Source organism: Rosa rugosa, chromosome 2, assembly GCF_958449725.1.
Source record: "Rosa rugosa chromosome 2, drRosRugo1.1, whole genome shotgun sequence".
NCBI lineage: Eukaryota > Viridiplantae > Streptophyta > Magnoliopsida > Rosales > Rosaceae > Rosa > Rosa rugosa.
In genome coordinates, this window is record NC_084821.1 from 46,702,010 (window position 1) to 46,726,820 (window position 24,811).

The following is a 24,811-nucleotide window of genomic DNA, read 5'->3' on the forward strand; positions in this document are numbered from 1 at the left end:
GGCGGGTTTGGGAATGGGGATCACAATACCATCCCCGCCCCATCCCCAATCTTAGATAGCAGGGATTGGGGATCCCCATTCCCCATTTGTCCCCGAATCCTCCCCCCATTAGGGGCGGATATCCAATGAAGTAGGGCTGGATTCGGTACAAAATCGAGGCCTTTTTGCCTCAACCGTCAGCCGAACCGACTGTGTCGGTAATCCAATTCTCAAACCGATACCGATCCGACATGATCAGTATACCGGCTATCGATAACCGAGATCTCAGTTGGCATTGATCGGTTTTGATTTTTCAGCCGATAGTTCTAAGTTAAATCTGGAGGAGAAGAAAGAAGATGATACAACAAAGAAAGAGAAGAAATCAGAGATCTGCAACCTAAAAAACGCAGTGGAAATCATGGAATTAGGTACTGAGATTGTTCATTCCTGGAAGGTTGTAGGAGATCTGCAACTTAAAAAGTGTGAGATATGCAAATTGTTCATTCCTGGAAGAAAATCTGATAGGTTTGTGGCTGGGAATGCTTTGCCTGTATTCGTGGATTTGTGAAAGTGTGAGATTGTGAACATGGCCATATGGGTCTGGGTTTGTAGGAAGGAGGTGGAAGAATGGGGGTTTATTGGAAGGAGGTGGAAGATGACGCATCTAGGTTTATTGGAAGGAGGTGGAAGATGATGCAATGGGTGATATGGATTTGTGAAAGTGTGAGATTGTGAACATGGCCATATGGGTCTGGGTTTGTAGAAAGGAGGTGGAAGATGATGCAATGGGTGATATACAACACGATGAAAGGGATAAATTTTTTGTTTTGTTTTAATTCTATCCCTTAAGACAGAATAAATATAAAAATTGTATGAATAACAACGAGAGCAGCTTGTGCTCTAGTGGTTGAGAGCGAAGCTCTTGTACGTGTGGTTTAAGGTTCGAACCTTGCCTCTCTTTTATTTTAATTTTATCGCGTATGACATAATAAATATAACGTTTGTACATATTATAATGAGAGTAGCAGCTCTTGCTCTGGTGGTTGGGAGCAAAGCTTTTGTGTATGAGGTTTGGGGTTCGAACCCTACTTCCTACAAAATTTTGTGGATTTTGTATATGCTTCGGTATGTAGATGTATATACAAAACTTCATACCGTAGCTGAGCCAAAAGTCGGCAGGCCGAGTTTTCGGCCCAAATTGGTTCGGGCCGGCTCGAAATTCGGCTAGTTCGGTTGCTTCGGCCCAAATTGTAGTCGGCAGGCCGAGTTTTTGGCCCAAATTGGTTTGGGCGGGTTCGAAATTCGGCTGGTTCGGTTGCTTCGGCCCAAATTGCAGTCGGCAGGCCGAGTTTTAGGCCCAAATTGGTTCGGGCCGGTTCGAAATTCGGCTGGTTCGGCCCAAATTGCAGTCGGCAGGCTGAGTTTTCGACCCAAATTGGTTCGGGCCGGTTCGAAATTCGGCTGGTTCTGTTGCTTCGGCCCAAATTGCCAGCCCTACAATGGAGTTTCACCCCGCTGGAGATTTTTGCCATCCCTAGTTCTAAACAAATGAGTAAGTATTTTTTTTTTTAAATTGTGAGATTATGTTTGTTTGTTTTTTTTTTTTGACAAATGAATAAAGATTTCATTTAGGGTTTTTAACCCAAATCACAAAAATGAGGCAAAATTATCCTACTCAACCCAGCAAGAGATTTTTATTCCCTCTTACCACATTTAAAGTAAAATGACAACTTTGCCCTCCATCTAATTAATGAATTACATCCATGCCATCAATTTCTCTCTCCTCCCCTCTCTCATCCCTCTCCGATTTGGCGGATCTGCACTCTCTCTCTCTCTCTCATCGCCGCCGTCAGATTCATATTCTGCCGTCGGTCTCACTAAGCTCGCCACGTCGCCGAAATGGTTTGGGTCGTCATGCAGAAGACGTAGAATCGGTGGAGGCTAGGTGATTTCGTCAGAGCTGGTTTTGGACATCGTCTCCGAGCGCCTCTGCCACTGCTTCACCTCCTGCGACACCGTCAACTGCACCGGCTCCCGCTCCGACAATCCCGATGTCGGCCACGTAGCCGACGACCGCAAGAAGGACCACCACCGCAAAATCATCACCAGCGACTCTTATGCTGGAGACGACGGTGCCGACTCGACCCGGTCAGGGCTTCCCCTTGTTGGAATTCATCTCCATGGTTGGTTCCTATATTTGAGTCCAGTTTGGCAGGGTAGCAGGGTTTGGCACAGTTTCGAGTCCAGGTTCAAAATTCAAAGCGTTTAGGGGATGGGATTATATGAGTATCAAAACTAAAATAATCAAACCTGCAATTTTGATTTGATTATTATTAGTCTTACATGCAAACAAAGATGAAAAGTAAACCTTAGCTTTTGTTTTTTATTATTTTTTTTTTTATGACAAACCTTAGCTTTTGGTCGAATACTGTTTTGGACGTTTTGGACTACAGAGAGAGAGAAAATGGGGGCAAAAGGCCCAGAAAGAAAGAAAGAAAAAAAATTTCTATTGGGGGGCAATAGATGTTTTGAATTGATGTATATCCTCGTTTTTTTCCTTAATCAAAGTTTTATTTGTCTAATTTTACGGAGATTAGTTCTCATTCCGGCGACCGAAAGTTCTATTGGGGACCAATAGACTTCTATTGGGGGGCAATACAGGTTTATTCAGAGGCAATAAATCTCTTCGGCCCCATATGAGATCTACAACAAGTCAATAAGCTCTTTGGAGACTTTCGGCGAGGTTTCATAAACCTCTATTGCCCCCCAATAGACGTCTATTGGGGGGCAATAGACGTCTATTTGGGGGTAATAAACCTTTCCGGCGACCTATGAGATCTTTGACGACCTCTTTGGGGACCTTCGGCGAGATTTTCAAAGAAGTCTGGTGGGCTGAGGCCGGTGATCGGAATCCGGCGGCCGGTGACGGGGCTCCGGCTATGTGGTTTCTCTCTCTTCCATTTTCTCTCTCTCTCTCTCTAAGTAACAAAGGGGTGAGGGTAACATAGTCTCAAAAAAAAAAAAAAAAAAAATTAATGAGGTATTAAGAAAGACTTTCTTAGAGTGTTTTGGATAAGGGGAAAAAAAAACTTAATGTGGTAAGTGGGAAAAAAAATTCCTAGAAATGGGGTAAATGGACAAAATCTCTTTCATTTAATCCCAGAGCCAGATACGGCACTTACAAATAATCTGCATATATGCTTGTACGGTTGTACCCTAAATCAGTGGTCAAGGATATAATAACGGGAAAATTATAGACAGTAGGCAAATATTTCACCTCAAAGGGTATTTCTGTAATTTTATATAAGTAGTAGGTCTAAAAGGCTTAAACCTGCGTAGGCTTGGACGGTTCTACTGTTTCCTCTCTGGTGTTGGTGGGATTAGGGTTTAAGGGTATCAAATTCCAAAACCTGTTTAATTCTCTTCTATAATCTTTAGGATTTTACTCTCCTCACTTTCTTCTTCTTCTTCTTCCGCGCCGTTCCGTCTTGGGTTTTCCTCGCGCTCTAAATTCACCATCCAATTCCATTGGCCTGCTAAGGAAGGAGACCTGGGTATTGTTAAATTTCTGCTCACTTTCAATTTCGGATTGCTGATTATTGAAATTTTTCGACTTTAACTGTTCTTAAGTCAGGTTTTTTGTTCGATTTCATCGTTGTTGATTATAAACATTGATGCTTTGAACTTGCCAAAGGATCAATATTATCACATAGGATATCACTTGCATCAATAATGAGGCTCAGCTGAGTTTTTTTTTGCAAATTGTGAGTGATAGACAGGGATGGTGAGTATGAAATTTAATGAAATGGAATGGGTTTTTGAAGTTGGATGGGGTATGGTAGATTCTCTACATGTGGGAAACTAGTAAATGATGACTTCATATTTGTTGGCTCTGTAATTTTACGACTTAACAAGTTGTGAAAATTTGCAAACTTGCGCACTAATTTGGAACCTCTTTTGCTACATTTTGGCAGTTAAGTTGTGGTGATCGTTTTTCATATTGTCAAACATGTCGTCTCTGAGGAATGCTGTTAGCAGACGTGCTCACAAGGAGCGATCTCAACCGTGAGTGACCGCATTTCTTTTGCTGTTATTAACTTTGAGATAATGTTGTTCTGCATGAGATGATGGGGTTATGGTTGGTTTGGTTTAAACTTTTGTCAGGGAATCGAGGAAAAAATTTGGGTTTCTTGAAAAGCACAAGGACTATGTTCAGCGTGCTAAGGTGTACCACAAAAAGGAGGAGACTTTACAGGTAAACTTATGATGAATGTGCTGCTTGTGTTTTGAATTTCTAATTTGTAATCAGGTAACTTAACTTTCACATTATGTATATGGCGTTCCTCACTGTTTCATCTGTATTTTCATGAAACAGATACTGAAGCAGAAAGCAAGATTTCGAAACCCAGATGAGTTTTACTTCAAGATGATTAACACCCGAACTGTTGATGGAGTCCATAAAATAGAGTAATATACCATTCTCATACAAGATGTCTTTATCATCTTTTGTTTCTCAACTGCTATTCAAAAGACATAAGCTTTTTGCTACAGGGGTCAGGCTAACAAGTACACTCCAGAAGAGCTCTTGCTTATGAAGACCCAGGATATTGGATATGTACTGCAGAAAGTACAGAGTGAGAAAAAGGTTGTCAATACTTTTAACAAGAAGCTATTCATCAAATTGTTTTATGAGTTGAACCGGTTGGTAATAATTCTCATGTTTCATCGCAGAAAATTGAAAAGATGACCGCAACTCTGCATTCACTTGATAATCGGCCTTCAAGCAGACACGTATACTTTGCTGAAGACAGGTTTGAGCTTTCTGCTCAGCTTTTTTCTGAGAGAATTATAACTATTTCTGAGTTACTCTAGCTTGATTTGTTTAACTTTGTTTTCAAAGAAAACATGCAACCACACACAAACATATAAATAAGTATATATCTTTAATATCATTAACCCGAAAACTCATCGACAAACACAGCAAGGACAACAATAGTAAGTTGATAGATACGAGTACCCTACATGGAGTCGTGTACACTATGGACAACTTAATGACTGTTTAAGAAATTTTTCTTAGCCTGAAAAAGGGTAACAGTATAAAATAATAAGAATATAAGTTTGATCTTACAAAGCTGCCTACTGCTCTTTCTAGCCCATATAATTGTAGAAGTTGTCATATTAGTTACAAGTAGATGCTAAGTTAACAACAGGATCGTACTAGAGGATCCTCGTGGCAACTGACTAGGCTAAATTTCACATTGGTAATTGCTTATTGGGAAATGCTATTCTCCAGAACTCTTTTTCTTACTCTTTCTCGTAGTGTAAGATCCATATTATTGTGGGATACAAGTGAGACTCACTCCATGTGAGAGGCTTTCCTTGTTTCTCATAATTTCTGTTCCCTGCTCGTGTTCTTTCCATTTGATTTATTCTCTCTGGTGAACTTGGACAGAAATGTAACTTATTACTTTTTTTCTTCAAAATATTAGTGATGTCTCTTACTTTTTTCTTTTATTTGTTTCTTGTAGGGAAGAGGCTAAAGAGCTTCGGTCACGTAGTTCAAGAGGGGAAATATTGCTCGGTTCTGAGAATATTCCAGATCGTATTAAAAGGTATAAGCAAAACTTTTGTACCTTTTTAATGGACACAGATTGATGAGTTCTGTTTCTTATCAAAGTTGGCTTTTGGATTTTTTTTCAATGTAATGAAGGATATATCTTATGGATTTTATACACTACAGTATTTTGGAAACAATTGCAAACTATTATGGTAGAATTTTGTAACTTTCTCTATCTAGGGATAACTATGCACTGTTGATGGGTCCTGCATCAACTGTGTGGTTTGCACTTGAAAGCATAAGAATACTTTGCCAGACAAACCCATCAATCCCTGGGATTGATGTGTGGGATGTAAAATGTTTTATAACAGACGGAAGGATGAAAGCAAGACTAGTCTTTTAATTTTCAGTCTTTTGTAATGATATATCATTGTGATTTTTAAGTACGTCAACTGCCTAAGAGGGGTAATGAACTCTTATTGCAAGTTTATTTCATTAGTTGGACACTTTTAGCGTATTGTTTGCTGATAGGACGCACTGTAGTTCTGTTTTGTGAACCAAATCACCAATGGGACACAACATTTTTCTGTTATGGGCACCAAATCCCAGTATTTTGTGGGACTGCACTACTTGGAATAGACTGGATTTTGGATCATCAAATTTTGAATTGACTCAATCTGAAGTCCAATAAATAAACTAGAAGTTGATCCGAAGCCTACTATCAGGTGTTAGTTGACATTCTAGTTGAGAAAATTGGTCATGTGACGCTCTCTGTTTAAGCTTCATTACATTGATTATCATTGTATCTCATGTTCTGACTGGATTTTCTAAGTTGAGAAATTTGTAGTATTCTTATTATTCTTCTTCCATACTACTTTCAACTGGTGAAATGATGCTTGCTTCTTCCATCCAGTATATATATGTCCTGGGTTCCTGTTAGCCCAGTGATACATCATTACTAATTCCTTTCAGAGTCTCATATTTTTTGTGTTCAATGAGTAGGAAAACAGCGGCTTCATACAGGGAGCTTGAAGCAAGGAGAACGAGAGTCCAAGATCTGGAGAAAATATATATGGATATGGCAATGCAGAAGGAATTACAGGTAAGACATATAACCCCTTGGCTTGTGTCTTTTATTGTGCATTGAGTGTGTTAAAAAAAAAAAAAAATCATTTAAAATTAACAGAAAAAGGGCAAAAAACGCAAACTCCGTGAAGATGAGATGGTAAATCCAACATCCAAACCTGTATTCAAGTGGCGGGCAGAGCGAAAGCGTTGAAAAGGTGTGCTAATCGACTATTTTAGCTTTGTATGTGTCTTGATATTTTGGCATCCATCTCAGTTAAACATCATGTCTTCAGCATGTTTATGTAATTTTGCAGGAACTGATTTGTGGTCCTCAGGAAAAAAGTATGGAGCTGATGTAATGTAACTGTCCAAGTTGTAAGAGCTACATGTAGAGATACTAAAGTATTACAGCAAGGAATATTAGAAATAATTCCAATATTTTTACTCGGCTAGTCCCGACATGGGGTTTATATCAAGTACTTTCCATGGGGCATTTTCAGATGTTATTTTAAACTTTTGTTGGCTGATATTTTAAGCCATAGAATTATGTTTTCAGAAACATCTGTGTTGATCTGATCCTCGTTAACTTTTGAGTGAAATCAGGAGGTCCAGATATCAGATCATTGGTGTTTGATCATTTTTTTCTTTTTCGGCGGAACATTGGCTTTTGATCATAGCCGAGTTTGGTGAAGTGCTTTGATTTTTATGCCGATTATGGAACAGAGAGGCCAACAAAAAGTTAACGAGGATCAGCCAACAAAAGTTAAACTTTTGTTCGCTCTCAGTTTATGGCTTCTAGTTATATGCAACCATTCTGTTGCGGGCGGGAAAGTGTATTTAAGATTGTAAAGTTTTTCATCCACAAATTCTTTCCATTCTTATTACTAAAATAGACAGTTACCTACACAAGTAGGTAAGCATAACTGTCAAGTAAATTGCACAACATGCTCAACCATTGCTATTAAGTTCGTTATTGAAGCAGAGAGCTATCATAACCAAAAAATGTAGCTTGAAAATTAATGAACTCCTTTATAGGCTTCCAACGGAAGAGTGAAAGGTCAAAATGAGTAAAAACCAGAAGAAGCATTTGTAGCAATGTCATTGACTATTACGGAACACATACAGACAAATAAGCAAAATGTAAAGAAGTTCCCACAATCTCTTCTATTAAGAAACTAGTAGAAGATGATTATATTCACAGAACACTACCACCTACAACCCTAACTCTACCCCCAAGCTACAACTCAAGAACCAGAGACTCAATATTCTACTTGGACCTAGAATAGAAAACTAAATCTGAAACAAAACACGTTTAAGATTGGCATTTTATCTTCAAATTGAAGAATCAGTCATCATCACCAGCTGCGGCCTTGGAGGAACCACCAGCCTTCTTTGGGAGCAGAAGGTTGTGAATGTTGGGCATGACACCGCCATTTGCAATTGTGACATCTCCAAGAAGCTTGCTGAGCTCCTCATCATTTCGCACAGCAAGCTGAATGTGGCGTGGCACAATTCGAGTCTTCTTGTTGTCTCTTGCCGCATTACCAGCCAATTCCAGAACCTGTAAAACCAAAACAAACCACATTAATATCATTTCCTTATTCACCGATAGAATCAAATAAAATACAAACCACACAAAGCTCAACCAAAAAGAGCAAACTAAAGATCCTAAATTAGAAACACACAAGTCAAGATTGCATTAGCATAAGTGTAAACAAGAGCCTCATTACCTAAACAAGAGCCTCATTAGTCAGAAGAGTTCATACATTCTGACTAATGTTACCTAAGAAAACCCAAGCAAAAAAAAAAAAAAAAAAACTCCCAAATTGTTCAAAAATTTTGAAGTAGAACAATATCTTGAAAGTTAGCACAAACAGAAATGCAATAAGATCTCAAATGATTTATGATAGAATAATTTAAAAAAAAAAAAAAATTTCATCCTTGAAATAATTATTTAGAAAAATAATGAAATAAAAACAAAAACTAGATCCAGGATCCAAATCTTAACCAGATTTCATCGCCACAACCTGTAAAGACAACAATTCACCACCTCTCCACAATTTTCACAACACTCAATTATCAATTTCCCAGCACATATAACCCAGACTCACGCAACAGAATTTATCCCCAATTCGAAACCCTAACCCTAGATTTACAAAAGACACAGATTCACATAAAACACGTCAACAGAAACGGACAAACAGATAAAGAGCAAGAGAGCGGTATATACCTCAGCGGCTAGGTATTCAAGCACGGCGGCGAGGTAGACCGGAGCTCCGGCACCGACTCGCTCGGCGTACTTCCCTGCCTTCAAGAACCGAGCAATACGCCCCACGGGAAATTGAAGACCGGCCTTGCTGGACCGCGACGTGGCCTTCTTGGCCGCCCCAGATCCCAAAGCTTTGCCTCGACCCGCCATTGATGGACCTCCACAGAGAGATTAGAGAGAGAGAGAGAAGGAAGGAGAAGCAAAACGAGAGAGACAATGGGTTGGTTCGGTGCTATGGGGGAAAGACTGAGGCGGGTTTCTGGGTATTTATATGGGTGGAGGTTTACTGTGAGCCAATAGGTTTGAGTGCGCGGATCGAAAGCCAGAGCCGTTGATTGGTGGGGGTGCGGACGGTGGAGATGAGAGGATTGGAGGAGTCTCGGTTGGATTGGATTGCTCAAGTGACGAAACTGCCCATGTGTTTTCTCTTTATTGACTTTGCGTTTTCCGTTTTTGTGCCCGACTTTCTGTTTGGAGAAATTATCAGCTAGCTCTGGAGTCTGGACCATTTTTCTTTGTGCCTCTTGGACGCGGCGCTGGTCTAGTGGTCTAGTTTTGAATTACATGATGATAACTCATAACTCAACTAAGGTTTTTTCTTTCTTTCAATAACTGAGCAAATAGATCTTCATGATACCTCATGATCCAATGATGGTTACGTAAATAACTGAGATGAGACACCTCACGAATTTAGTTTGAATAACGACATTCTACATACAAGGCTCATCGAATCTAAGTTTAGAGCGAATCTCAATAAGTGCTCTGAGGTTAGAGCGTGACAAACTTCAAGAGTCATCAATTGTTGATTTAACATAAAACTGTCTTTGATGGTCGGACCCACTTGAAATCCATCTCGATCACCTCCACACTCCAACACTTACGCCATATAAAGACACAAATCTTCAAATAACTGACTTCAAAAGAAGCCGCCACCATACCCAACTATTATACCAATCCAAAATCAAAAATATATCAAATCGCCCTTACTTCCTCTAGATCATGATGAGCACACGGCAATGGTGCTACATGTCACAAAATATAGACACTTCATTTACTTTTATTATAACACGTGTAAAAATGAAATAATATTAAGTTAAAAGTCGAATTAATTAGCTATTAGCCTAACTAACACTGTAGAGGTCATGCGTTTAAATCTCACTAACGTAAAGAATGGGTGAGTTAAGTATTAAAAAAAAAAAGAAATAGATTAGCTCCTGGGACTAGTGGTATTTTTTCCCATGATGTTGGACTAGATCTCAAGTTCATTTATCTTCCTAATATGACCTACAAAATTTTATCTTTTGGTCCCAGCATAGTTAGTAAAGTATGGGACATGTATAAACAAAAAAAAAAAATGTATTGTATCATGCAGATAATTTCTATTAATAGTATGTTGAAAAGTTTGGGATAGTATTATTTATTTATTCTTTCATAAATTTTTAAGGGATAATGACCATTTACACAATTTTAGGATAAAAATTGCCCATTTACCCAAACACTCTAAGAAATTGCCCATTTACCCAAACACTCTAAGAGATCATTTCCCTAATACCCAATAAATTATTATTTTTATTCTTTTTATTTATTTTTGGGAAATTTTTGCCCTCTTCTTCTTTGTCACTTAGAGAGAGAAGTCATCGGAGACCTTGCCGGACTCCGGTGACCGGTGGCCGGCTGCGGACTCCGGTGACCGGTGAACTGAATCCAGCTACCGGACTTGTGAACGGATTCCGGCGTCTAAATTTATTGCCCCCTAATAATACCCAGTAATCATATTATTGCCCCCCAATAACAAGTTTATTAGGGATCAATAATTAGTGAAAAATGAAGATGTTTTTAATTTTGAAAGTTTTAGTAGGTTTATCCAAATAAATAATCTTATTATTGCCCCTCAATAATCTTATTATTGGCCCGTAATAATCTTATTATTTCCCGATAAATATTTTATTGCCCCCTAATAATCTCATTATTATCTTCCAGTAATCGTTTTTTCGGCCCCCAATAATCTTATTATTGCCCAACCAAAGCCTATTACCACAAAAACCAGGTGGACATTTCCGTCATTTCCCCTCCCGCTCCGTTAAAACCTTCCCACAAAACTTGCTTCGCTTCACAAATCTCTGATTCACAAGCCGCCTGAGAAGAAAACCCAATTCCCAAAAAACCCCAAACTCCAAATTTCACCAATGGCGGAAGTCACCTACCTCCAAATCCACGACCTTGAAGAAAACCCAGCCTTCGAATCCCTCCCTTACTCGTCCTCCAACGACTTCGACCTCTAGATCTCCTCCGATCCCGATTTCCCGCCGGCCCATTTCGTCACCGTCCAAGAAGAAGACGACGAAGAGGATGAGAATGGGGTAGGGTGGAGCCGTTTGAGAGCTGCGTGAGGCTTGTTGGGTTTGGATCTGAGTCTGATGAGGATGAGAATGGGGTTATTGGGCTTGATTTGCATTTGGAGGAGGAGTATGGTGAGGACCATATTCATGGTGATTACGATGACGAAACGGGGGTTCCTTTGTGCTGGGATTTGCTTCGATTGGAGATTGTGGGTTTTGGATTTCAGTTACAGAGGGGTGACCGACGAGGTGTTCGGATTATGGGGGGGGGGGGGGGGGGGGAGAGAGAGAGAGAGAGAGAGTGGGAGGAGAGAGATCGATATGTTAGTTTTAGTTTAATTGACAGGGTAAAACTGTCCTTAAATGTTAAATTGGGTAAATGGAAGTAAAAAACTCTTAGTGGAGTAAGTGGGCAATTTTTATCCTAAAATTGTGTAAATGGTCATTATTAAATATTAATTTGTGTTTATTTTTGTGCAATTACAGTAAAATCTCGATAGATGAATGTTCGATAAAATAATAACTTCTGTCAAATAAATTTTTTTTTTGAAAACTTCCTAAGTTAATTTATAGTTATATAGTTTTAACACGTTTACGGAAACTTTCCAAATACAAGCTCTAGCTCTATGGTAATAGGAAAAAAAAAAAAACAGAGAATTTGGCTCTCTCCAAACTTAGCCGCCCGGCTGTGGTTCTCCATTCCGACGATCGTCTCTGATCCACGATCTGCGGTAGGGCTGTAAATAGGTTCGATACAGCTCGTGTTTGACTTGTATTCAACTCGATTTTAGCTCATTCAGCTCGTGTTCGTAAGATAAATGAGCCGAGTTTGAGCTCAATAATAAGCTCGACAAAATAACGAGCCGAACTTGAGCAATAATATATTCGGCTCGTCTAGCTCGTGAGTAGCTCGAATTTGTTAAAACTCAACATGTATCAAAACTCGACTCATGAAAATTTATAATATAAATAAAAATATAATTTTTCTAATCTCAAATCTTTAACTCTTTTTATTATCTTCCTTTTCAATTGGAAGAGAATCTGAGCATTTAAGTAAAATACATTACAATAAAGTCAAAAGGGATTTGTGTGATGGTTAGACATGGATTATTATTTTAAATTTTCTTTCTTCCTTTTTTATTTTTTTAAATTTAAAGTCAAATGAGCCAAGACGTGCCTATTCAAGCTCGAGCTCGTCCAATAAATTGAGCCTAGTCGAGCTTAGCTCAGGCTTAAGAAAAATATTCAAGCCGAGCCGAGTTGGGCATGGAGATGTGGTTGGATTTGGATGGGCTGGCTTGATGGTTGAGGCGACGCATTAGCATGCGTCAACTGAGAGCAAGACGGCGACAGGCGGTGTGCAATGTCATGCAGGGGCAGTGATGAGATTGGCGACATCGGCAATGGAATGGCAGGCCGGTCGGTCTTGCCATGAAGTTGCTGCTTGAGGTTGTGAGGCAGATCATGGGGTGGAGAGATGTGGCGACCCACGAGTCTGACCTTGCACTGATGGGAGCAGCGACGGCGCGGTGCGCAGAAGGCATGGACACCGACGGTGAGGCTGCAGATTGGGTGCCCAAATCAGTTTTAGGGCCCAAGTCCGTGTTTAGGCCCAAACCAATCTGGATGCCCAAACGTAACTCAGTTTTGGGGCCTAATTGGAGATGGGCTAGGAAGTGGACTCAACTGTGGGCTCTATGCTGGAATCGGGCTCTTTCATGGGCCAAATTGATGGGCTCTAACTCTCTAGGGCATCATATTTGGGATCCTGGAGGTTTACTGAAACAGAATCCGAGTCTGTTTGACATAAGAGATACTATTGAATCTTCTAGAGTAGTACTGAAGGATGATTCAAGTTATTCTGTCATGACGGAGCATGAAACGTCAAATGAGTGGACCTATCTCTATATACCGCCGTAGGTACTACCACATCTTCTTGTTCTGTCTGTAGATGACAGCGGAAGGGTATGTAATGGCCACTCTGGCCTTAGGCTAACACAAATTTCCAGAAACTTGATAACACTCCACAAATGCTATCTAGATGCGTTGCGATATGATTGTAACCCAACTCTATACAGTTTCTAGCTATGAAGTTATTTCCTTGATTAAAAAAAAAACATGGAAACTTTCCATATACCAAAAGTTTAACATGGAAATTTCCTGAGTTAATTTATAGTTATATAGTTAGACATATACCAAACAACATTTTAGTTGTCACCATTAATGGAATTGGGCTAATTATAGAGCTCATATATCTTGGCATATTCTTCTTTATGCTTCATCAAAAGGACGAAGGAGGGTTGCTACATACTTTGTATGTGAACTTGTTTTCTTTGGGATTGTTGTGGTTGGAACTATGTTGGCAATACCCGAGCATGAGATGAAGATGAATCGACATTTGAGGGTTGTCATTGTTGGTTTTATCTGTGATTTTTTCAATGTCCGCATGTATGGCTCTCCTCTTTTCATCGTCAGTAATGTCATTAAAACAAAGAGTGTGAAATATATACCATTCTCGCTCTCACTTGCCAATTTTGAATGGTTGTTGCTAGACTTCCTATGCTCTTATTGAAAAAGTGGACTACTTTATTTTGGTTAGCAACGGTTTCGGTGCAATTGCTAGAGCAGTTCAATTGATAGTCTATGCAATATACTACAAAATTACACCAAAAGATGAAGACATTTCTGAGAAGCCTACTAATGAAGTGCAACCCTCAACCATCGTCTAATTATCGTCTATCCATCTATTCATAATCACTTTAAAATTTTTGGCCTTTAGTTTAGTTTTCATATATAACAAGTACTCTTTTGCTTTTTTATAAAAGGACTAAATACTGTTTAGTCCTTGAGCTTTTGACCATAAAACACTTCAGTCCCTGACCTTCTAATTTCACACGTTTAGTTCCTGTACTTTAAAATTTCAGACCAATAGGTCATTGCCGTCTAAAAGTCACGGCAATGTCTATTATGCCCTCAGTTTTTTTTAAAAAATTAATTTATTCCTTTTTTTTTTTTTTTTTTTATTCTTTTTTCTTTATTTTATTTATTCTTTTTTTTCAAACAGAAAGAAAGAAAGGGAAATAAACAGAAAGGAAAAAAAAAATTTCTTTTCCAAAAAAATAAAATAATTAATTAATTAAAAAAAAAAACTGAGGGCATAATAGACATTTCGCCGCGACTTTTAGACGGCAAAGACCTATTGGTCTGAAATTTTGAAGTACAGGGACTAAACGTGTGAAATTAGAAGGTCAGGGACTGAAGTGTTTTATGGTTAAAAGCTCAAGGACTAAACAGTATTTAGTCCTTTATAAAAACACTTTCTATGTTCTCAAATTAGCTATTTTTCAAAATATGCTTCTGTAGTCCTTGTATTTAAAAAAAAATTGAACTTTGAGGGATGTCAATTTGATCTATCTAGGTAGGGATCCTAGAAACTCTCTCTCCTCTCTCTCTCTCTCTCTCTCTCTCTCTCTCTAACCCTAGAGGACACTTTTGTGATGCCCCGGAAATTCGTATTTATTTTCCGAGGATTTTTCAGAATTTAATTAGTGGTTGTTGGAAGGTTTCGTGGCTCGTGGACGAAGCGGAAGTGTTTCGGACGAATTTTTATTTGAAAATGGATGACTTTAGGGGGGTTGCAAAGGTTGACTTTTGATACGTTGAGATTCTCTGAAAACTTCCTTCACGAAAGTTGTAGAGCGCGTCGATACAAGTTCGTGGACATGCGGAACGTGGAAATCGGAGTTTGTATGAGAAAGTTATGACCAGCGGAAGAAGTTTCCATTTTGGTATAAATAGAAGTTTCCCGAAAGAGAAACTTACTATTTTCATTTAGTTTCCTCTTCCGGAAACTTTCATTTTCTCTCTCTCTTCTCTCTCGACCTCACCTTCACTGTCTGAGTTTTTCGACTGACCCGACCCGAACCTGGCGATCCGACCCGGCTTTTTCGGCAAAATGCGGCGGTCTCTGGCCGTGAAACTTGGTCAGCAGGTTCGCCTCCTCCTTCTGGTCGTCTCTGTGGCATCCTATTGTGGCGATAACCACCGGGTACGGCGCAGCAAGGCGGTGCAGCTAGTGTTTTCGGACCCGACCAGAAAACACAGTTCCGGCGACGTCAAGGCTTCAGGCTTCCATCCTTGGGTTCGTGAGAGGCTCCTTGATCGATCTATGGTGTTTGTTCCGATCGATTTACGTGGAAATCGGTTCAACTCAGATTGGATTACTGTTCACAGTTTGTGAGGTAGTTTTCGATCCCTTATACTTGTTTTCTGACTTCGAGCTAGTTATGAAAGTTCACAAGCATGCTTAGATGAAACTTTTTGATGTTGGGAGTTTTGTGAAATATTGAGTTTTGGCCGACGGCGGTGCACCACCGCCTGTGGCGGCAGGCGGCGTTCCTGCGGTGTTCCGGCCATGTAAGGAACTGTTTCTGGTACTATATATCTTCTACTCATCGATATGAGCGTTTTGATATATAATATGCAGATTTTGGAGTTCGTATGGATTTGTTATGATTTTCACCGTTTCATATCGGCGAATTTATTCAAATCCTTGAGGATTTAAGCATCGGATCGACTTGTGGCTTGGACACATCGTTCGTGGAAGTGTTCCGGAGACTTTGGGAGGTCTCGGATGTAGTTTCGCCTCGATTGGCGTCACCTTGGGAATTTTGGTTCGATTTAGGGTTTCGAACGTTATTCCTTGTGATTCGTTAACTGAATCAGAGTTGTGTTTCCTTAGGTACTTGACGAAGTATTCTTTGGACGACTATTGTGATTGGCTGCTTTGTTCTGTATTGAAGACGCAGCGGGAGTTTCGAGGTGAGTAATCTCACAAGGTTCATTTTGAACGGAATTACCATTATTGTTTTGGCGTTAATTATTTAACTGCAAACTATAGTTGGTATTAGTAGGCATTCCTGAGCGAATGACTACGTATATATATATTTACGTGAAATATATATATTCTTGTGGATGATGTGTGATGAATAATATGCATGATGGGTTCATATTATTGTTGAATGGGACTTTTCATAGAAACAATATTGTGGAAAAAGATGTCTTCTATTGTTTGAAAAGTATTGAGTTTGATGTTACATTTTGGAGTCAAGCGTGACTCATTTTAAATGTATTGGTCCTTGTACCAAGGGTCACAGATGGTGAGCAGGGATGGGGAAAGCCGGAACTAGATGGTCGTAACGTTTTTAGGTCAGGTGTGACTTACTTAACGTTGACTTGAGACCAGATGGGGTCTGAAAAGCATGAGTCGCAGATGGTGACCAACGGTTGGTTCTAAGACCAGACGGGGTCTGAAAACCAAGAGTCACAGATAGTGATAGGTTGCAGATGGTGACCAATGATTTATCTGTGTTACGAGCCCAGTTACCATATTGTCTTGGAGTTATGGGATTAACTGTGACTATAGATGTATTAGTGGCTTCGTGGTGAATCTGTGTTGATGTGTTGTGTGTCTAGCTTGAACTGAATTGTTGTTGGTATATCATGGGGGGTAGCGGGGAGCTATCTGATGCTCATGAGTACGTGTTTTTAAAATAGAGTTTCGGGGATTCTTTCTTTTAAATGTCCTGGGAGGACTTGTGAATCATATGCCATTGTTAGGTTAACGATAGGTATGATTGATGTGCGTATGTGTTTGTCCAGGTTGGACCATTTTGATGTGTTTTATCTAGGTTGGATCGATTAATCATATTTGAATTGTTAGGTTAACGATTTATATGATTTTGTCACAGTGTGACTTTTGTGATTTCCTTTTTGGAAAAGAGTATTGTTTTGGGAAGCATGGTATGTTTTCCTTATTCACGAGTCGAAAGGTTTTCCTCATGTTTGGCATGAGTTGTGCGGGCTTTTATCCCGTGATTTGGTGTGAGTTGTTTTGAGTTACTCATACGGGCCTGCAAAAGCTTACCGGGTTTGTTGTGTGACAACCCGGTGCACTATTCAAACGGTGTAGGGGTTAATCTTGCAGGTCAGGGAAATCGTGGCTGAAGCTGAGGTATCTTGTTGGCAGCAGAACTGGTAGGAAGCAATTTTGATTGGCTTTGCCATTGTTATGACTTCCGCTTTGTAGTAAACTCTGAGGAGCTTTTACGTTTTATCTTGTTGTTGACAATTTAATTCGTAAGCTTATGTAATATATGACTCTGTGGGCGGGTCAATATTGACATAGTGGGTTCAGGGCATCAATATGTATATTGTATAAAGGGAAAAAGTTTTCCAGGTAATTGATATTGATGGCTGAACATTCATGCATGTATAATTATGGGGTTATATATCGATTTTTAATTGTGTTAAAAAATCAGGGGCGTGACAACCTTGGTCTGTGCTAGAGCCTGTCTGAGTACGCCTTGGCCTGACAATGGCCTCTAGCCTAGCTGGCACATGTTGGGTGAGGCCGGACGGGTGATTTGTTTCAGGGATGTCTCTCAAGCTTGAAGGTTTGGATCAGTAGGTGTTCTGGTTCGTCTATTTGGGTCGAAAGGAATGACTGAGTCGGGGAAGCAGGCTGGGATCAGAGATGGCTTTTGCTGGGTTGGAGCGGCGTCTGTTAGCGATCAATGGTCGGCCGGATGGTGCAGATCAAAGGCCAGCTGGGATCGATGGCGTGCTGAGACAATCGATCCGGATCCACTTGCAAAGGTTCCAGGTGCCGGCTGGTGTTGGTGGTCTGAGATGCTTGGAGTTGTCCAGCGTTGGTTAGAAGGCAAGAGAGGCATGAGGGTGGCCCAACACCGGTGGTGGGAAGGCGGTTTTGGTGGCGGGGCAACGTAGCTGTTGCTTTGGGTCGGGAAGGTTGGATACCTTACTGGTATGGCCTTTTGGGCTTGGCGGCTGCTAGTGGGCCCGTTCTGGGCTAGAGTTGAGGGTTGGGCTCACTTCATGGGCCCAGTCCAAGCTATTAGTTCATTTAATGTTTTTATTGTTTTAGTTTGCTTAGTTGTTTTGCACATTTTGCGAGCAATAAATCCCTACATTTGTTGTGTAGGGCTAGTCAGGCCTTTTGCCTGTGTGTGCACTCAAAGTGCCTTGTCTGCTCTAGGTAGGCGGCGAGTTCATTACTTTGTCAAATGGTCACTGCCTCCTAGTGGTAAGGTGAGACTAAATGTTGTCGGATTTATCCTCCGACGGCAACATAGGAGGAAAACTGTGCGTATGGCAATTATGCTACGTTGTAATCGGATTACATATCAAGTTATCTTTCCGTTATGTCACAGCTATGTCAAAGCAAATAGAGTCGCCAGTAGAGCGCTCTTCGCTAGTTGGTGCCTAGTTTAATACAGTTATTTGGTTGAGACGTATGATAGTATTTCAGGACGTTCTCTAGATACTTATTGTAATAAGGGGTTTAGGCTCAATGTTCCCCCTTTGTGTTCGACAGTTTCATTAATCAAGACTTCAGGACAGCCGCACCAGCCTTTTATTCAAAAAAAAAAAAAAACACAAACAAATTGAACTTCATCCTTAATTTTTTGCAATGCATGCACCACATTTATTATGGTGCATTAAAAAACATAAAACTCTTTCTAAAATTATAAATGTTTATTTATAAATAAATTAATAAATTATTAATTAAAAAAAGTTTTACTATATATAAGTAAAATACATAACAAAATGTGTACAATATCTTTTGCTTCTAAAGTATGCATAGCTAATCTTTCAAAAATACAAAATTTGGATTTTTTTTGGAAAAATACATATGTACCCCTATTCAGATATTATTCACAATTTGCTAACTAAGGATCCCAATAACATGTCATCATATCTAACGGTAGAGAAAAGACCAAATATCCATGAAAGACTAAATGATCGATTTTTTTTTTTTTGAGAATAAAGCGGAACTATATTCACATGAGATACGATTACAAGATAGAGTTAGGGTTCAACTTCAGATATTAATGTGGGTAATAATTTTTTTTTTTGTGGAAAATACACCTGAATATAATCTGTGAATAAAAATTTACTATTTAAAACATTGTAACAAAAATAAGCCAAAACCTGTTGGCTTGCAAAAATACCAAACTGCTTTGATGTATCTAAAACAACATTCGGTACCATTTCGGTATTTTCAGAATCCAAGAATATCATTTCTTATGAGTAAAATATAATTACATTTTTGTTCAAAATGCATACTAATTTATCATTTTTGGCAAATCCATTACTCTATTGGCACATCTGATATGTTATATTGAATGTTATTTTCGCTCTAGATGGTAAAACTAAGAATTAATCCGCTTAAGTATTAGTCAATGACAACTCAATGTTTTTTTTTTTTTTGAAAGAGACAACTCAATGTTTTTTAGAGTGTAGATTTGGAAAGCGATAGTTAGAGCATCTCCAATATGCATTAAGTTGAAACTTAAGGAACAACATTAGGAAAAAAAAAAAAATTACTCCAACCATGCTCTCTAATAACATGTAGAAAATACATATTACTCGACTAAGTAATCACAACTGCACTTGTCTATGCCCACTGTTTCTTGTCTTCATTCATATTGTCATTATAATAAAAAATCATCATGCTCATAACGATCAACTGCCGGAAGCGTCCCAAGCCCTTTGTAACAGTCATCGAAGTGATCCTCCACCATCTTCACTGTGCTCTGTGAGGACGATGATGAGGCCCCAATTCCTGCCATAGCTGGTTGAGTAGAGCTTTCTAATTGAGTACTGATGACATTGTCGATGGAGCTATTGACTTCCTTAAGTCGTCCACATGAAAAAGCAGGATCCGCAGACAGTGTCACCACCTTGTTTGATTCATCTTCCAACAGTGCTGCTAGATACCATTCATCTTCTTCATTGAAGGTATATGGTGTGTACAATTTTGTATTGTTGGAATCGGTTTCGCTGTGGATGTCAGCATTGTTGCTGGAGTTCATGTAGGTGTTGGTGTTGTTCTTGTGATTGATATCGTCAGAGTTGGTAATCTGTGTGTTGATGCTACTGCTGTTGTCATCGTCGTTACCGTCTTTAGAGTTGGTAGCACAGTGCTGTTGTTCATACGAGGACTCAGTTACATGTGATGGTCTTGTTCCCGCCTTTTCTATGGAGAAGTACTGTTTCCTCGCATGTAAAGACACAAGCTTAACTGGTTAAGAATACAGCAATTAAGAGAGGCTGCAGTAAGCGCGCAGACTACATAATGGCAAAATTCTCAGCGCAAAGAATACATTATTAGTAGATAACTTATGCAATGGTAGGCCAGCTCTCCCTAGAGTGATAGACTAGGGAGGTTTGGTCTACAGTCTACCACTAATGTATTATTACTTGACTCTGTAAAAAGAGATGCCCGTTACATTGAAGCAAACCTTGACAGTAGTTATATACGACTCCATATTAATGGTCTTGCCATATTAGATTCTTTCTTCTCGAAAAATTTAATATCCAAGTTGTGCTTAGGACAGTCCGTTGTATACACCTGGATGACTTTCAATCGTAGATGCATATGAGTCTTGCATGTGTAGAAGTTCACTATATTACTAACATGCTCACGCACAACTGCCTTTATCATTTCTCTTGTTATATTTGTGAAAGGGTGGTCCACTTAACTGAATTCTATGGATGTGTTCTCCTGGTCTAAACTTAGAATTTTTTATTTTCCCCACAATATCAGTGACTCCAGGTTCCTGGTCACTTACTGACCGGCATTACACTACTTCTGAACTCCATATAAAACATGCCTAGATGCCAGTTTCAATTAGTCTTAGTGAGGAAGATGTTTAGGCTATTGCAGGTTCTGCCTAATTACCATGGTATGTTTCAAGAACTCTCAAGGGTGCAAAGCACGCACATAGTTCTAGCTGTCTATTCAATGATACCTTCTCATTTTGTCTCGATCACCACCATTTCACTATCCTCCAAAGATACCGTCCTCATTACAGAAAAAGGTGAAGGGCAATTTTCAACATACCACTTCTTATCTGTAATAAATTCGTAATGTAAAAGAAAATAAGAGTGACTCACAAAGTTCTTGCTCTCATCCTTGTAAAGAGAAATGCAATCTCCCACCTCCAGTCCATTTTTCCTAATAAAGCTTCCTGGTACATTGAAGAAAGGATGATACACCACTGAGAGAACTTAAAACATATAGTGCTTTTAATTTGTCAACGAGAGAAACACAAAGAAATTTTGATATCATTCAGTCTCACGTTTACCTGCACTTTCAAAGACATACATTCGACTTTTGTTATTTGCCCAGTACCTGTGTTAATTCAACAGGCAGAAAGGAATATGGCTATAATTAATTTGCAAACACTCTTGATAGAGATGGGGTTTATCTGGCTGAATCATCATACAGTGACAAAAACTTACTTGTATTTCATGCCCCACACGTGACCGGAATGTACATCTCTGATCCTCATCACGATGCCTTGTTTTTCAGCAAGGCTTGGAAGGTATTTCTCTGCCTCCTTCTGTAAATGCAGGCAGATAACACATTTGTTCAGCTTCGTGTAAAATGTTCAATAGTGAAGAAAGTGATATCGAGAGAAATTTTTTGGTGCAAAAATTCTGGCAGTCTGGATGAAGGAATTAATTATTAAGCAGTATAGATCGATCTGAACCATGTTGCAGTAGGAAAGGTCAATAAGAGGAAATCAAAATCAATGTATAGATGTTTGATGTTTCATTTAGAAAAAGAGAAAAAAGAGTAATGACCTCACCTTTGGAACGACAATCCTGCCCCAAGATCCAACATCACTCTTCTTCAACTGCTTCTTGAACAACACTCTCAATTCCTATCCAAGAGAGGCTAATAACAATTAACAAATATATATACGGAATGTAAGAGAAAAAAGAAGTGAAACTCAGATATGAGATGAATCATGCAGCCACCTTCATATCCGGCGTGCAGAGGTCTGTGTTCTGCATATCAGAATCAGCACCACATAAATCCATCTGCATTGAACTTGATGAGGACCCAGAGTCAGCAGCGCTTCTGCTTAAAAAGAGTCTTCTTTGGCGAGCGATCCTTTGCTCATCTCTTGCAGCCTTGGACTCAATCCCTTCTTGATCTCCAGAGACTGGATTTGGCTGTGGCCAAGGAAGCAGGACTGGATACCTGGGATATTGGAAGGGGGGCTGAGAGGCCTGCTTCTGGTAATTAGGGTATGAGCTTTGAAAGTACAGCTGGCTGCCGCCATTGAGTGGTGGTAGGTACTGAACTGCTGGATAATGATAGGACAGAGAGGATGAACTAGCAAGAGTTGAAGGGGAGGAACTCATAGGTTCATAAATGGAGGTCATGGTGGTTGTTGTGGAAGGAAAGAAAGGTTGTCGGAAGTTCTCCATTACCACAGTGAACACAAAGAGGAAGAGGCACAACAAAGCTGGTCTTTTGGGGTTGTGTACGTTGGTGATCAGAGAAGCTAGTGGTGGTGGTTGGTCTGGTTTGGTTTTAAGATTCTGTGTTTGTTTATAGAGATGAGAGACAGAGTGCTTGTGAATGACAGAGAGTGTTCAAACTTGCACAGATTTACACCTCGACTTAACCATGGTTGATCCACTCATGCGTTTCACACTACTCTGTCATTCTTCTCCCTCTGAAAGAAAAGCATCAACAAGAGCAATCTTGAGGGGGTGGATTGGATTTCAGCTTTGACTTTTAATTATGAGGACGAGGTTAATGAATTGCTCTTTCCAGGGATGCATGATCTCCTTTGCAATGAGGTTGCCAACCATATACCAACCTAGAACCCTTACGGTTTGATTTTTCATACTGCTTTTCTAATAATATTTTTGTTGGAGGGTTTTAGGGTCTGTTTTCATATATCATACTGTTTAGTTTATGTCATGTCTGCGGTGTAAGCAAAAGTTTGTTTTACAGCTTGGGATATGAGTAGAAAAGGGGCAGAACAACCTGATGAACTCGATGAATTTTGCTTTGACTCCGGTTTGGAGCCATTTCTTGCTCCTTTTTACTTTGTTTATCCACAAAGAAAGACTTAGAGATGCTTTCAAGTCCATCCTGCATAGAAAAGAATCCTTTTATCACAACCTTGTTATTGCACTGACATAAATGTGGTTTTTTCTTTTTTGGTAATTACATGAGCATAATTAAATCTACACAGGAAACTGTGCAATTAACAAGGGAAACGTTCCCTTGTCAGACAATTTGGCATGAATGCATGATAGGCACGAGAGAAACGATATGTTCTCAGAAAATATATATATCTGGAACAGTAATTAAGTATCCGAATGTGCGTTACAAAATTGACAGTCTGGCCAGATAAGATGCCGATATGAGATGAGAGAATATTACAGATTACAAAAACTTAAAATTATTTTGGCCTAAAAATAATGAAATAAAAGCAAACAAATGGGTAGAAGTATGATTTTGCAAGCAAACTTGCTTGATTCTTCAACTTAGGCCTGTCATTTTTTGAAATTCTTATATGACAGCAATTGTTTTCAAGTATTTAACCATGTATTGTCATGGATACGCTACAAATGCAAGCTTCTATATTCGATTTATTCTCCTCTAAAAAATTAAAAAATAAAAAATAAATTTATTCTAATCAAATATCCAGAAATTCCTTTCTTACTTACTAATTCCACTCTCATTTTTTTTTTTTTTTTTGACGATATACGTCTAGCAAATCCCATAAGGTAATAAAACACAACTTTAAACAGCTGACGGACAGAATCAGAATTTATAGTTAAGCCAATAAGGTAATCTAAACAGCAAAGAAGACAAGCTGGAGATCCTGACTGAAGACATGATAAGTTGATAAAAATTGGCGCATACTCTGAACAAAGCAATCGTCTTTAAAATATCAATGTCAAAGATTAACAAATCAAGCTGAGTTCTTAATAGCACCATGTATTATTTTTAGAGGGAAAAACAAATTTGTATAGAAGTCATATGATGAAGTAATGATTCTTAGGACTTACAGAGTTTACCACTGAATCACTGGTATATGCATATTGACTAGGAAGATATTCCATGACAACAATGTCTCTTGTAAGTCGACCTTCAATTGCTTCTAGGATCTTTGGGAAGAAAAAAAGACAAGATTTGATGTCATAACACAGATGAAAGACTTGAACACTTATGAAGAGCCCTTAGGAGAACATGGCTTTAATAGAGGTGATAAAGAGAGATTCAAAACATGCAACCAATTGTGCCTACAGTTATAGCTGGTGATCATGGAGAAAAATGTTCAATCTGTAGAACGTGGATAAAAGCATGCTCTAAACAGATATATATCGTAAGTAGATCAATTTCTTAGTTATGTCTGCTTTTCTTTTGATTATGAGAGCAGAGCACTTGTGTAAGAAACTGAATGTATTTTGGCCATCCAGTTGCCTTCATGCAGTTAAAGAATAAAGAACACAAACTAATATGAAGCCTTAACCTGATAGACAGATAAATGGGGAATACCATTATGCTTTAATACTCATGAATTAAGAAAGAAAGAGTTTCAATAGCTTCAGAGTTTTTCAGGGCCAAGCACCATATATGATCAAGAGTGCTGCATGCCATATGGATCAGCACCACGTCAATCCATTAAATATCAGAGTTCATACATGAAATAAGTTGGAGTTACAGAGTCAGACTCAGTGCAATGGCCAACTAACCTA

At 39.1% G+C, this 24,811-nt stretch overlaps 3 protein-coding genes across 4 annotated transcripts; 1 reads left to right on the forward strand and 2 right to left on the reverse strand.

Moving 5' to 3' along the window:
* The first annotated feature begins 3,306 nt into the window (after positions 1–3,306).
* On the forward strand, positions 3,307–7,222 carry LOC133734710 (probable U3 small nucleolar RNA-associated protein 11). 2 transcript variants are annotated; one of them, XM_062162323.1, is made up of 10 exons: positions 3,307–3,533; positions 3,954–4,044; positions 4,144–4,234; positions 4,355–4,446; positions 4,531–4,624; positions 4,711–4,790; positions 5,508–5,591; positions 6,539–6,638; positions 6,723–6,819; positions 6,898–7,222. In XM_062162323.1, the coding sequence occupies exons 2-9, from the start codon at positions 3,989–3,991 to the stop codon at positions 6,813–6,815; spliced, it is 690 nt and encodes a 229-aa protein (XP_062018307.1). In that variant the 5' UTR covers positions 3,307–3,533; positions 3,954–3,988; the 3' UTR covers positions 6,816–6,819; positions 6,898–7,222. The 2 variants fall into 2 exon arrangements, with proteins under 2 accessions (XP_062018307.1, XP_062018306.1); XM_062162322.1 differs by having other exon boundaries at positions 6,919–7,222.
* Positions 7,223–7,668: 446 nt separating this feature from the next.
* On the reverse strand, positions 7,669–9,118 carry LOC133734711 (probable histone H2A.2). The gene is made up of 2 exons (XM_062162324.1): positions 8,835–9,118; positions 7,669–8,165 (listed from the first exon to the last, which is right to left on the reverse strand). The coding sequence occupies exons 1-2, from the start codon at positions 9,021–9,023 to the stop codon at positions 7,950–7,952; spliced, it is 405 nt and encodes a 134-aa protein (XP_062018308.1). The 5' UTR covers positions 9,024–9,118; the 3' UTR covers positions 7,669–7,949.
* Positions 9,119–19,679: 10,561 nt separating this feature from the next.
* Positions 19,680–24,435, reverse strand: LOC133734216 (B3 domain-containing transcription factor LEC2-like). Its single transcript, XM_062161857.1, has 7 exons — positions 24,122–24,435; positions 22,064–23,195; positions 21,892–21,966; positions 21,542–21,642; positions 21,385–21,431; positions 21,194–21,267; positions 19,680–20,286 (listed from the first exon to the last, which is right to left on the reverse strand). The coding sequence occupies exons 2-7, from the start codon at positions 22,517–22,519 to the stop codon at positions 19,729–19,731; spliced, it is 1,311 nt and encodes a 436-aa protein (XP_062017841.1). The 5' UTR covers positions 22,520–23,195; positions 24,122–24,435; the 3' UTR covers positions 19,680–19,728.
* Between the last annotated feature and the right edge of the window lie 376 nt (positions 24,436–24,811).